Source organism: Myotis yumanensis, unplaced genomic scaffold, assembly GCF_028538775.1.
Source record: "Myotis yumanensis isolate MYYU_CA2020_CCGP unplaced genomic scaffold, mMyoYum1.0.hap1 SCAF_11, whole genome shotgun sequence".
NCBI lineage: Eukaryota > Metazoa > Chordata > Mammalia > Chiroptera > Vespertilionidae > Myotis > Myotis yumanensis.
In genome coordinates, this window is record NW_027223762.1 from 40,293,269 (window position 1) to 40,307,211 (window position 13,943).

Here is a 13,943-nt window from a genome sequence, read left to right on the forward strand (position 1 = left end):
GTTCCCTGTACTTCTCCAAATCTTGGTTCCTAGGAGGCCTTGGTTCCTAGGAGGACTAAGGGAAGGCGCTGGTCCATACTCACCATTGAAGCAGGATGAGAAGGCTCTTAAGCGTACAAAGGTGTTGGGAATGGAATCTGTGGAACATGGATGGGGTTTCAGTAGTCAATATTTCTATTGAGCAGGACTAATGCAAGGTGCTGGGAGGCGGTATTGAAATAAGTATAATTAGATGTAGTCCCTTCTTTTAAAGACTATTATTGGGTGGAAGACATAAAACATAAAATGACATGAACAACAAATACAAGAGATGTCACAAGATGGTGTTAAATGACAAAACAGGCTCAGACATGCTGTGGGAATTCAGTTTCCTAGGAAATACTCACGTGGGGGTTGGGATGTAAACAAGTGGTACAGGTTGGGTATGGGTTTTGTGATGTGGAAAGGCAAATGGACAGAGGAGGGTGTGAGCAAGGGTGAAGGGGGAGTCTAGAGGTAATACTCAATTCTTTCATTCATTTCTTTCCTTCCTTGTAGCCTTGAGAAGGAAAATTATGACGTCTGGGCTAAGGTGGTGAGGCTCAATGAAGAACTGGAGAAGGAAAAGAAGAAGTCTGCAGCCTTGGAAATCAGCCTCCGCAACATGGAGCGCTCCCGGGAGGATGTTGAGAGGAGGAACAAAACCTTGGAAGAAGAAGTCAAGGAATTTGTCAAATCGATGAAGGAGCCCAAGGCTGATGCATGAGAATCCCAGGAGTACAGGGGAAGCAGCCCACAGAGGCCCAACACTGCTCCCTTTTTCCTTGCTATGTGACAGCTGGGAAGCAAAATTACTCCCTAAGAAGAGAGGACATTTGGGAGGAAAACATCACATTTCCCAGTAAATAAATCAGTGGAATTTTCAGGAAGATAAGGGTGAGCAGGGACAAAGGTGGACATCCGTTACCGCCGGTGGCTGTGTTCAAAAGGATTGTATTATTCCACTGTCGTCTCAGGCTGAGTGACTTGGAACTTTCTCTGGCTGGATGCCTATGTCCGATGGAGACATTTGAACCAGGTCACATCTCAGGACCCAGGGAACAGGCTGTCCCCAATTGAAGCTGGACTGAGGCTTAGTTCTTTGTTGTCTAGGTGTGGAACAACTCGCCTAGTCACATGGCCGCGGGGCATCTCTGAGGCAGAAAGGCTGAAATTGACCTTCAGCTTCTGAGTGCTCACCATGGTTTTGAGGGGCTGCCCTTACTAAAGCCAGAGCCCCATTCTAACACTTCCCAATGATGCTCCATCTCCAGGAGCTGGAAGCTCAAAATTATTAGTAGACTAAAAGAAAATGAGCAATAAACTGTATTTATGAAAGCAACATACATGAGAAAATTATATTCAAATAAAGTAACACAATAAATAAATAAAAGCAGGGCTGTTGATTCTTACACCTTTGTGAGAGTTAGTAAAAGGCCCTCTTCCCTGGGGCAGAGGCACCCCTCCACGGGCATACGGCTTGGTGAGTGGAGCACAGACTAGATTCTGGTCCTTATTTGCCTTTCAGTGGCCATAATTGCACAGGGCGGAACCACTCTGCTGTGACTTCCTTTGAGGATGGTTGGGAGTTTCGGTAGTGACAGTCATATTAATAATATTTTTTTCTGTTTCACCAAAATACAAGTGATTTCACCCTTTAAAAAAGGGACAGGAGGCCCTAGACCTTTCTAGACAGCTGATTATTTCTTTAAGCCAACCTGGCAGAGACCTCTGTGAGGTCCCAGGCCTTGCCAGGTAGGATGGAGGAGTCTTTAATGGTTTTCTAGCGAGGTGGCCTCCAAGCTATTTTGACCATGTTACCCCATTAGTAGAAAACATTTGAGCATTCACCATCCCGATATAGAAATATTTATTTACTTATAAATTATATACATGTCACTATGTCATATATATTATAAAACATGAACAGAAATTGGGTAATCAGATAAAAATAAATATAAGTAGACGTTCTCAAATATGCTTTCAGCTCTGGAGACCATTGGCTTGATTTTCCTGCAGGTGTTATCTGCACTAGCTTCATATGTCATCCCATTGCTCCCATAAATTCACTTGACTCTTGAAGCTTCGTGGCTTAATCAGTGACTTGAAACCTATGGTTACCACAGTTCAGCATCTGTGTCTCCTCCATTTTTTATTTTCTCCCTCTGTTTTCTTACTTTTTCTCCTCCTTTCTTTGTTCTTCACCCTGGTTAGTTTCTCCCTGCCTGTGGCCATGACCTATTATTCACAGAGAGAAAGGGGTAGGGGGACAGTGTTTCTCCGTCCTGTTACTCAGGCCCTGCTCCACCCACCCCAGTCCCCTGAGGACCAGACTGATGGAGGGTGAGGACAGCACCTAGGGCATGCTCTCAGAGCCTGCTTGCAGAAGGTTGGGAGGTGGAGACATGATTTAGAACATATTAAAGCAATAAAACATTAGGTTTCCTGGGGTTTATAGTTTTTAAATTACAGAGTAGCAAACGTGGAAATACTCACTGAACACCTAATTTACATTGATGAGTGTGTGCAGTTCTGCCAGACGTATGTTCCCTCCCATGTTCACCCATGGGTTCCTCTCACTAATTCTGTGGGTGCTAAAACCGTGAATAAGGAAGTAGCTGGCAGCACAGTTCCAAAGGGAGCAAACATTTGTGTGAAGGTGCAAAGAGGAAGGCCTGGAATCTGTTGTTTGGAGGTCCATGTTACAGGGCCACACTGGGTCTTGGAGTGAGAGCTTGGGCTGAGCGGAAGGGCCACGTTTGAATCCAAACTCCCTCTTGGTCTCGAGATGCCTCTGGTACCACCCCGTCCACCAACACAATGAGACAACAGAAGCTGGAGTGTCACTTCCTCTTCATGATAAGAGGAAACTCTGCTGGCTTAGGCTGCCACAACTTGGTCCTGTGCCAACTCCCATAAAAGGGGAGCACAAGGAAGAGTTTTCCAAGGACTCTAGGATATCATGAGTCCAAGGAAAGGCAAGGAAAGATCTGGGGTCAGGTGCTACTGTCTTCAATGCCCTGAAAGGGTGCACATAAGATGCACGACACGGTGGCTACACCTGGACCAAGGTACTAGTTTCTAGAAAACAGAACTCAGAGACTGACCTATGTCATCGGTGCTCTGTTGGACTCTGGGGCTCCCATCTTCACTTTCAAAGCCCTTCGATGAGCAATATCTACTCAATCTGCCTGTTTCCAGCCACCTTACCACCCCCTTCACCTTACCACCTCTTCTATCTGCACAGAGACCTAGAGCCTAAAACGATCTTCAATCACGTTTTAAAACCCCTTGCCTTTTTCCTAGCTAAATTCTTAATTTCCCTCACAACCTCAAGCATGCGTGTGCACTGGAGAGGACACATTGCATTAGGGCATTGGCTGGGATGACTCCTGCCTTGGTCTGTTCAGGATGCTTTAACAAAATACCACAGACGGGGTGGTATTTACTTGTCACAGTTCTGGAGCCTGGATGTCTAAAATCAGGGCCAGATGAGAGCTCCTTCCAAGTTGCAGACTTTCCTTCTATCTTCACATGGTGAGGGGGCTGGGGATCTCTGTGGGGATCTCTTTTATAAGTCACTAATCTGGATCATGAGGGCTCCACCCTTATGATTTATGTACTGTGAAAAGGGCCCACCTCTTAATATCACCATCTTTTGGGGCTTAGAATTCTATATTTGAATTTTGTAGTGGGAGCAAATACTCAGACCATAGCAATTACCTCCTAATGAATTTTGGTCAGACTCAGGCCTGGAGAGATCCAGTGTGACATCACTAGTACATAGCCTGCTGCAGAGGATGTAAGCAATAAGCATTTTTGTTGTTGTTTTGACCAATTCCTTAAGCCCTGCTCAGAGGCCCACCCCTCAGAAAAGCATGAAGCAGGAGACTCAGAGGAAGCCTCAGGCCACTAAGCTGGGGGGACAGCGAGGAGCATCAGGGCACAGCAGCCGTTGGCTGGGCTCCGACTCAAAACAGGAAGATGTGCATGCACTGTCGTCATGTAAACTTCCACATTCCACCACTTCCTCTGCAGATGCCATCAGTGGTCAGGCCATGTGCTGGCTGGGAGCAGAGAGATCACTCAGAGGCTGCCCTGCAATTCAAATGGGCTGCCTTCACAAGACTCTCACGAAAGCGTTCATCCTGCCAGAGAAGACTGGGTGGAGGGAAGTTCAAGGATGAAGATCCAGCTGCCTCTCATTCGAGGGGCCAAGGCTGGCGCGTGGCCAGCATCAGAGAGAGCTGCTGAGTGACTTCAGACAAGGAATGCACAGAGAATACCAACACGAATGGGCAATGTCAACATCTCTTTTCTCTGAGGCTTGAAAACTATCTTAGAATAACAGCACTGGAAGACACCCTTACACTTATCTAATCTAACCTGCTCATTTAATGGCTAGGAAAACTGAGGCCCAGAGGCCTCCCTTCTGGCTTCACTTTGGTGCTCACACAGCTATCAGGTAGAAAATTAAGTTTGGATAATTTTTTTTTATTATATTTTATTGATTTTTTACAGAGAGGAGGGGAGAGAGATAGAGAGTTAGAAACATCGATGAGAGAGAAACATTGATCAGCTGCCTCCTGCACATCTCCTACTGGGGATGTGCCCGCAACCCAGGTACATGCCCTTGACCGGAATCAAACCTGGGACCTTTCAGTCCGCAGGCCGACGCTCTATCCACTGAGCCAAACCGGTTTCGGCAAGTTTGGATAATTTTTGAGAGCTCCTTTAACCCACCCTTCAGTAATTCTTGTGATTCTTGGCTTTTATCTAAGTGACTATTCCCCCTGATCATGATTTGAAACCCGCTGAACATCAGTTGCCAAGTGCTTCCAGAGTGTAGAGTGAGCTCATCTCTTGGTCACAACCAAGATCCACCTTATGTGATGTCATTCTCACCTACTTTGCATTACTGATGCTCTTCTAAGATGGTTTTCAGTCTTGGCTGCACAATGGAATCCCCTTCAGGAACTTCTAGAAGAAATCTGATGCTCAGATCCCACCTCATGTTGATTGAATAAGAATCTTGGAGCAGAGAGTGGAGCCCATGATTTTTTTTCTTAAAAAACTTCCCTGTTAATTTTAATATGTAGACAGTGTTATTAAACATGGTTTTACCAGTAAAACTGCTGCATTTGGCTCAAGTCAAGACTAATGATAATAATAAATCTACCTGCTCCCATTTTACATGTCCAATCAACACAACTAAACTCCTATCTGCCCTACTTGCTGGCTTATCATGTATTTACTCATTTAGGATAAGAGATGCTTAAGAGAAAGTAGATTTATGTTATCTACCCATTTTGCAAATGGGGAAAACTGAACCTGACAATGTTACCCAGAAATCTTAATATAACAGTAACTTACTCATGAACAAATCCATGGAATTTGAGAGTCACTGGACTGGCTCACAGAACTCAGGCAACCTGTTTATTCACTAAATTACCATTTGTTATAAAACTAGAGGCCCTGTGCATGAAAATTCATGCACTGGAGGGGATGTCCCTCAGCCCCACCTGCCTCCTCTCACAGTCTGGGAGCCCTCAGGGGCGGGAGAAGCGGTCAGGGGAAGGCAATGCCCCATCACACCTCTGCTGCTGCCATTGCTGGCAGCACAAGCCTCAGCTGGCCCTGGTTACCTGAGCCTCGGGTGGCCGTGGGCGGCTAGGCAGCCACCATCTGAGGCTTGCCTGCACCTCAGGCCGGCCCTGGGTGGCTGGGCAGTCACCATCCGAGGCTTGCCTGTGTCTCGGGCCGGCCCTGGGCGGCTGGGAGGCTGAGGGGACTGGGGGACTCCGAAGGCAGGTTCACGCCTGCCACCCCAGCAGGGCTGAGGGGACTGGGCACCACCATCTTGTGGCTGTGGGCACTGCCACCTTTGAGGGTGGGGCAGTCAATTAGCATATTCCCTCCTTATTGGCTGTGTGTGCCGCCATCTTTGTGATGGTGAGAGGGTCAATTAGCATATTACCTGTTTATTAGATAGGATAATGTAACTCAGGAAAGCCAGATGGAAGAGATGTATGGGGCAAAATATGGGGAAAGGGATTTGGAGCTTCTATGCTCTGCCGCATCTCCGCATATTCACCAACCCCCAAACTCTCTGAATCCCATCTTTTTGGGTTTTTATGGAGGCTTCATTATATAGGTATGCTGGATTAAATCACTGGCCATTGATTATTGAACGCAACCATCAGCCCCTCTTCCTTCCCTGGTAAATGATAAGGCCAAGGGTATAGACCAGTGGTGGGCAAACTCGTTAGTCAACAGAGCCAAATATCAACAGTACTTCTTCAAAATAGACTCCTCCAGGCTGAAAACTGACTTCTGCGCATGGGCCACGAAGTTTCAATCGCACTGTACATGCACCCGCACATGGTATTTTGTGAAAGAGCCACACTCAAGGGGCCAAAGAGCCGCATGTGGCTCGCGAGACGCAGTTTGCCAACCACAGGTATAGACCACTGAATTGGCCGTAGTGATTTCTGTCTATCTTCTTTTCCTGACATTCCCATTTAAATTGTTATTTTTATTTTTCACCTAGTGTAGTTTAAGTCATATAATTTAAATGCATGTGTGAAATTAAGTCCCAATTGTTTTAATACTAATAATCACTAACATTTATTGAGTGCTGACTATTGCCTGCCAGACTGTTCTAAGTGCTTTATTTGTATTGACTGAGTTAATCCTCACAAACCCCAGAGCTAGATAGCAGTACCCCCGTCTTACAGCGAAGTGCCTGGCTTCTGCTGTTGCTCCTGCCTTTCACTGTGGCTCTGCAAACTGTCTCACATCCAGAAGGAAGCTGTTTTCTGACAGCTTCTGGGGATGGAGATGAGCTTGGGGCACGTGAGGGCAATGCTAACACTTCAGACGATCTCCAGTAATTGGGTGAATTGCTCATCTGACACACTGGCTTTTGGCAAATTAGTCTGCTCCCACATATTAATAGCCATGCATGGCCAACTGGAAACAGATTTACTGGAAAGTAAAGTGAAGTGAGAAGCGAGGCAACAACGTAAGTGAAGCTCGCACCTGGCAGGAAACGGGAGTTCCACAGAAAGTACAACCCAAGGCCGAGGCCTCTTCCTGGACCACTGAACTGAAGATCATAGCCAAGTGGGGTGGGGTGGTGCAGTGGTTAGAAACCCTGCAGAGACAATGAGAAGGCAGAAGGGGCTCACCATGTGGAACCCTGGGGAGGGGAGGTGGTGAGTGCCTCCTGCCTTGGGCTGCCATGTGTAGTTGTGTAGCTGAGAGGGCAGGCACAGCTCCAAGTCACAGTCTGCCCTCCACGCCCTGCTCCCTGGCTGCTCACCAGTGGGCACAGGGCGCAGCTCACACCCAGGAGGCGGCCAGAGGACTCTCCCACAGGCGATCTCAGTGAGGCAGACCTGGCAGCGTCACCCTTCGAGAACAAGGAAGTTCAGGTGTTCCACCCTTGCCACATGTACTTTGGTAAAAGCTCAGAGACAAAGGGGATAAGAGGATTCTGAGATCACAAGAGATTTTCCAAGAAGTCCATCTTAAAATAGCTGTTTATTAGTACGTGGAGCTGTTGCCATTATTATTAATCACCGTTATTACTTATGGCAGATGAGAAGCACGTTTTGTAGGTAAGGAGGTCAGTGTCAAAATGTTGAGTGATGGAGAGAGCCAGAAGGCTGCTAACTTAGAAGCACAGACTTCCCATTCTAGAATGACCCCCTTCTCTAGTCTAGGTGGTGGGTGGTCCTGGTCAAGTTTAACCAGGAGTATTACCTTGGGGCAGTTGTTGCAAGTCTGTGGTTACTGAGTCTATTTCCAGGCACACTGTCCATCTAATAGCTCCGTCAGGAGACTCTGCCTCAGGAACCTCTGCCTGCCGACAGAAGAGGCTCACATACCTTCACTCAGGGTGGTGGGCCCCTAGAGAATGAACAGGCAGTGCCCCTTTGGCAGTACTCCTGTCCCACATCCTTGGTCCCGTGTTATCCCAGGTGCTGCCAAGTCAGCTGAACACGTCACTCATCCAAGCTTGACTCTTTCTTTGGGGCCCAGGACAACTTCCAGGACATGCCAGACAGTTGCACATTCTTTAATACTATAAAGATTTGGCCTCAATCTACGTTTTAACCCCTCAGTGAACTGTGCTAGACACCATGATAGCACAGGGACCCTTTGTACCTGGGCTGGATGTGAACTTGTACCTTTTATGATGGGCGCCCCCAAACTCACCATGCTGACGCTGAGAAAAGGCAGACAGGGGAGAAGCATCATCAAGGAAGGGACGGGGGAGAGAATTTTTCTTCATCCCTGTGTAGAGCTTTTCTACGCCGCTCATTCCAGACTCCCCAGCAGTCCTACCTATCTCCCAGCTGGTAGAAGGCAGGGATAACCTACAACGATAAACTAATCTTTGTGTGTGTGTGTGTGTGTGTGTGTGTGTGTGTGTGTGTAAAATCCACATCTCTTGATTCTTAACAGGCCTCAGAAAAAGAAAGACGTGAGGGGTTGTGATAAGAATGAGGTCACTTTACTCATCCCTCCTAGTAACTGAGGCTTTGGGTGTCAACAGTGAAGAGACATTCATAAAGGCCTGGAAACATCATTTTTCCCTGTGGGTCCACAGAGAACTATCAGTGTTTGGGGGAATGTTCCATTAAAGGTGAAGTTGGCATTTTTGAATGCTTCTTGCAGATCATAGACCTGACCAAGGAGAATAAGGGAGGAAACAAATGGAAAGTCGAGAAATGGTGGTGGTCCACTCCTGCCACTAGTGGGAGCTCTAGGTTCATGCCTCTTCATCAACCCCAAGCTGGGCTAGAACAGAGCAGTGAGTGTCTTTTTGGTGGGTGGGCCTTGGATTAGGGCAGCAATTTTCAATCGATGTGCCACAAGAATTTTAAAACAGGCAAAACCTGACTTTTTAGTCAGGGGCACTGACCTCTTTTCCCTTAGTTGTCAGTAAAAAAAATGACAACACAACAATAGCTGTCCTGTGTGAACGCCTTGTCTTGAAACATAATATACTGGTATAGATCATATAATAGAGTTACATCATATTGGTCTCATCGAGTAATAAGGTTGAGTCTTATTGGTTAATTCTTGGTACTAGAAATCCTTATATACACGTATTGACATCTGATTTTTTAAAAAAACGTCAATTTGGGACTGACTGGCTGGCATGGGTCAGTGGTTGAGCATTGACCTATGAATCAGAAGGTCATGGTTCAATTCCAATCAGGGCACATGCCTGGGTTTGGGCTCGATCCTTAATGTGGGGTGTGCAGGAGGCAGCTGATCAATGATTCTCTCTCATCATTGATGTTTCTATCTCATTCTCTTCCTCTTCCTTCCTCTATGAAATAAATAAAAATATTTTTTAAAAGGTCACTTTGGAGCAAAAAGTGTAGGTAATTACTATTCTTACTCTTTTTGTGAGTCAATCAAAATTATGCCTATTTTTTTTTTTGTTAGATTGGCAAAAACTATAATATACTTTTTGGTGTGCTGCAGAATTTTAGTGATCATTAGTTTACGTGTACCATGAAATGAAAATCGCTGGATTATCAGATGAGAGGCTGAGGTCAAAACTCTCCACCACGATGTTATCTTCTGAGAGTCTCATTATTCCACACAGCTAGTGGCAAGCAAGGCCTGCGGCCTTGCCCTTCCTCTTCAATTCTTTACATGCTGTGAGCTTTTAAAAATGGGATCTACAGCTGAGGGTGAAGGCCCGGAGCACAGAGGCCCTGGAGACCAGGCAGCCTGCCTTCAGGTTGTGAGCTTCAGCTTACTCAAGACTCGGACAAAAGGCATCCTTTCTAAAAGCCGCAGACATTCACCCAGACCCACCTCTAGGAGCTGTAGCAAAAGCCTTATAGGAGTGAAGTGGTCTTTCTTGGGGAGCCCCCTCTGAATATCATCACTGAGAACCAGGGGTAACAAGATGACTTATATGGGCTTCTCTGACCCCATCTGGATGCATCTCATTATGACTAACATGGTTATTTTTAATTCTCCAAAGTTGGACATACTGGTTTTCTTCTTTGTCCAAGTCATTGTTTTAGGAAGGATGGTGCTGAGTACAACTGAAAGTTTGTGGATGCCAAAGGAAACACCTGCTGAGAACTGCATGTGGATAGAGTGTTCCTTAAGGCCTGAGAACAAGGGCCCCTGGCAAAGTGCTGGCTTTACTTCCTTGCACTATCACAGTTTGCAAGAATGCGTGTTTAGGTAAGATGAGTTGATTAATATTGGTCTCATCACTAACCTGCAAGACTCAGGGGGCACAGACCACGATCATCTATTAGACCCCGTGTGTAGCAGAGTTCCTGGCACACAGTAATTGACTACTCTGGCGAGTCCCAAACTGTGTGCTGGGAGCCATAGCAAACTCACAAGGGCACCACAATATTTTATATTTTCAAGGAAAACACAGCAATTCCCAACATTTATGGGATCCAGGCCTCGCTTGCCACTAGCTGTGTGGAGTAATGAGACTCTGAGAAGATAACACTGTGGTGGGGAGTTTTGACCTCAGCCTCTCATCCCCTAGTCCTGCTTGAAGTAATGCACAGCTTTAATATTCAATCAACTATACTAGTACTCCTTTCAGTGATAGCAAATCTATTGAAGCTGAGCTTTTGGTTGTTGTTATGATAAGATGCACGTGTCGCACAAAAATCAACGTGGAGCAGGAAACGAGAGTGGCAGCGTCCAATCTGATTCCGAGCTTTGAGAAATGTGCGGTGCCCAAAAGCACACATCCCATTTGTAATTATAACTACTAACAATCTTTAATCAAGTGCATACTTTATTGTGTGCAGAATTGGAAAGGGTGGCCACTTGGGAAAAACTCTTGCACTAGCACTCTTCCTCGAGGGCTCTTTCCATGTTGTTTAAGAATAAAATAAAAACTAGTATTGCGTTATTTTGGTGTATATGTATTTATTTCAAAAAGCTCCTGAATCATTAAGACATAAATGCTTACTGAATGGTTTAGATGTAACTGTTTACTAAATGGTGTCATCGGGTATTCCTTTTGGCCCCAGGACACCACAAACCACTTCGTAAACAGCAGGAGCACTGTGAACTGAGGAGGTTTGGGAACCTCTGGCTTAATTAGAATTTGCTCATAGGTGGATTCAGGATTGCAGTGCTGGGCCTGATCACTTTGCCTATAAAGTAAATCGAACGAGAAGACTCCTGGGAGGAAGAGCCGCCCTGAGCTCCTGCTCTCCCTCGCAGCGAAGGCGGCTCTGCCACTGAGCTCTCTTTTTGAGCAACTCGCTGCTTATTGAATACTTAGCCATTAGCCAGGCCCCAAGTTCTTATTCGTTAATATTTTCACTCCCCCCTCACTTACTCCTCCCAGCAATCTTTTGAAGGAGGTCGTTCCACAGAAGAAAAACAGCCCAAAGAGGGAACGTGGTAACTACAATAATCAAAAGCAGATTGGTTTTATACTAACACCTATTCTCCTAATCATCATTATGATGATGATAAATTGTGATAATTTGTCATGATTAGTTATAATTTTAGCTAAATATACTTTTATTACTAAAATTTAAGCTTTAACAATAGGCCAGACATTATGCAAGCCATTTACATGGATTATTCAATTTAATGTGATAATAGTCTTAAGAAGTAACTAAATACATAAGCATACAGATAAATAAAGGAGGTTTGGCGAGATCACATCACTAGCCCAGAATCTCACCACTATTCCTAGTGGAACCAGGTTTCAAATACAGACTGTGTTCCATGCTAACAAGGCTGGCAAAACACAGCATTGTTAGGGGAAAACATGGTTAGTAGACAAAAAATTACTTAGAAGCAAGAAATAGTTACTGATGTCAAAAGCAAGGGGGTAGAGCCCTAGCCGGTTTAGCTCAGTGGATAGAGTGTTGGCCTGCTGACTGAAGGGTCCCGGTTCAATTCTGGTCAAGGGCAAGTACATTGGTTGCGGGCTCCTCCGCAACCCGGGCCCTGGTCAGAGTATGTGTAGAAGGCAACCAATCAATGTGTTTCTCTCATATCGATATTTCTCTCTGTCTTTCCCTCTCTTCCACTCTCTCTAAAAATCAATAGAAAAATATCTTTGAGTGAGGATTTTAAAAAAAAAAAAAGCAAGAGGTAGAGAAGCAAGGCTCATTAAATTCCAGTGTATGTTTGTGTAGCTCTGTGTGCTGCAGTCTTGAGAGAGCTGGGAATTTCAAGAAATGTGATGGCAAAGGCAGCTTCTCTCCCTGAGTCAGGGGCTCATTTTAGAGGAGTTATGTAGCCATCTGGGAGCACATGGGCCTCTCGGAGACAGGGCACTTAGCCTAAGTAGAGACTTAATTGCTTTGGGGGAGTGAGTTGTGTTGATGTGATGGGGTGAGAGCAGTGGACAGGGCATCTTAGGTGTCCTTCATCCACCTCTTCTACAATCACCCATGCAGTGTGCTCAAGGACAGGTATGTCAAGAAAACAATATAAAGAAAAATAAAAGATTGTTTCTTTTCTTATTTCACAGTGCCAACCAATATTACTCTTTCCTGGAGGAATTATTGGGGAAATAATATTTTCTTGATTCATCATTTTCACCTGAACAGGTAAGCTGAGCTGGGGACATTAATCGATAGGGCCTGGAATGCTGGGCTGGAGCTAACATCACACACCTCCCAACACTGGCTCCCTTGTGCACATAGCTACACATCTCCAGGGGAGCACGTGGACCTCAATTTCAAGAACCCTATACTAAGGAGTGGAAAGGGTTATGGTTCTTGACTCATTCCAGCTAGGAAAGAAATACCTGATGTAGGAAGTTCATTCAGACTCTCTGGCTGCAGCTTTTGTGTTGAAAATAAGAGGGTTGAAGTGGATGAATTGGAAGACATTGCCAGATCTACAAATATGTAACGTACAGAGTTAGAAGAGACCTTAAAATCAGCTTGCCAATTCCCCATCAAGTACTTAAACTGATCATTGGTAGAAGCTACAGGAAAGAGTGGCCAAATTTCTAGGCCACTTAAGAACAGAATTAAGAAACGCAGCGGACCTGGAAGCTCTACTTCTGAGAGTGTTTATTCAGAATCACACAAATATACGGAAGCTTTACCATGAGGTCACCTTCCCCCTTTCTCTGCAAGGCTGATGAAATATACACATCTGTCCGAATTCTTCTCTCAGTACTCCAGGCATCAACCGGAAGCCAGTTGCAAATAGGTGCACAATTAAACCTAGAGGGAGGCAACTTTGCTCATCTCCTCACCACCCTCATTTCTCTGCGGATGTGAAAGTGAATATTCTCTGGAACCTAGGGGGAGGTACTGCAAAGAGAGGAATGGACAAAACGGAATCCCTCTCTTTCTTTCTGGAGGAGGATAAGGAATAAGATACAACTTTGCATGAATTGCCAAATTCAGAAGAGGAAACACTCCTCCAAGATTCACCTCCCAACATGTTCAGCTGCTTCCTATGGACAAGTCCTGGCAAGGGTCGTCTCTTTTTTAAAACCTGGAATTTTCTTCTCAGTGTTCATTACAGTGTTGGCCTGTATCGGTGGGACTTTCATTGCCAACGGAGACAGTTTCAGAATAGCCTCATTTTAAAATGTGCTCTGCCCTTCCGGTGTGGTTCAGTGGTTAGAGCGTCAGCTTGCGCATCGAAAGGTCTCAGGTTTGATTCCCGTCCAAAGCCATGTACCTGGGTTGCAGGTTTAAACCCCGGGCCCTCCCTGGCCCCACTCAGGTCAGGGCACTTGCTGGAGGCAACCAATTGATGTGTCTCTCTCATCCTCCTCCTTTATTTCTCTCCTCTTCCTTCACTTCCTACCTTCCATTCTCTCTAAAAATCAATAGGAAAAAAATATCCAGGGGAGAGGATTCACAAAAAGAAAATGTGTGTTCCAACCCCCCAAATCTTTGTGTGCCAGCTCTATTGGGTTTTGG

At 45.5% G+C, this 13,943-nt stretch overlaps 1 protein-coding gene across 4 annotated transcripts in view; it reads left to right on the forward strand.

The window, feature by feature from the left end:
• ARHGAP25 (Rho GTPase activating protein 25) overlaps positions 1-5,134 on the forward strand; it is a 78,673-nt gene extending 73,539 nt beyond the window's left edge. For 3 of the 4 annotated variants that reach the window (XM_070429379.1, XM_070429376.1, XM_070429377.1), the window contains one exon: positions 538-5,134. In XM_070429379.1, the coding sequence (XP_070285480.1) occupies positions 538-745 (208 nt within the window). In that variant the 3' untranslated portion in view covers positions 746-5,134. The remainder of the gene's footprint in view (positions 1-537) is intronic. The other variant, XM_070429380.1, reaches the window with a different exon arrangement.
• Positions 5,135-13,943: the final 8,809 nt, after the last annotated feature.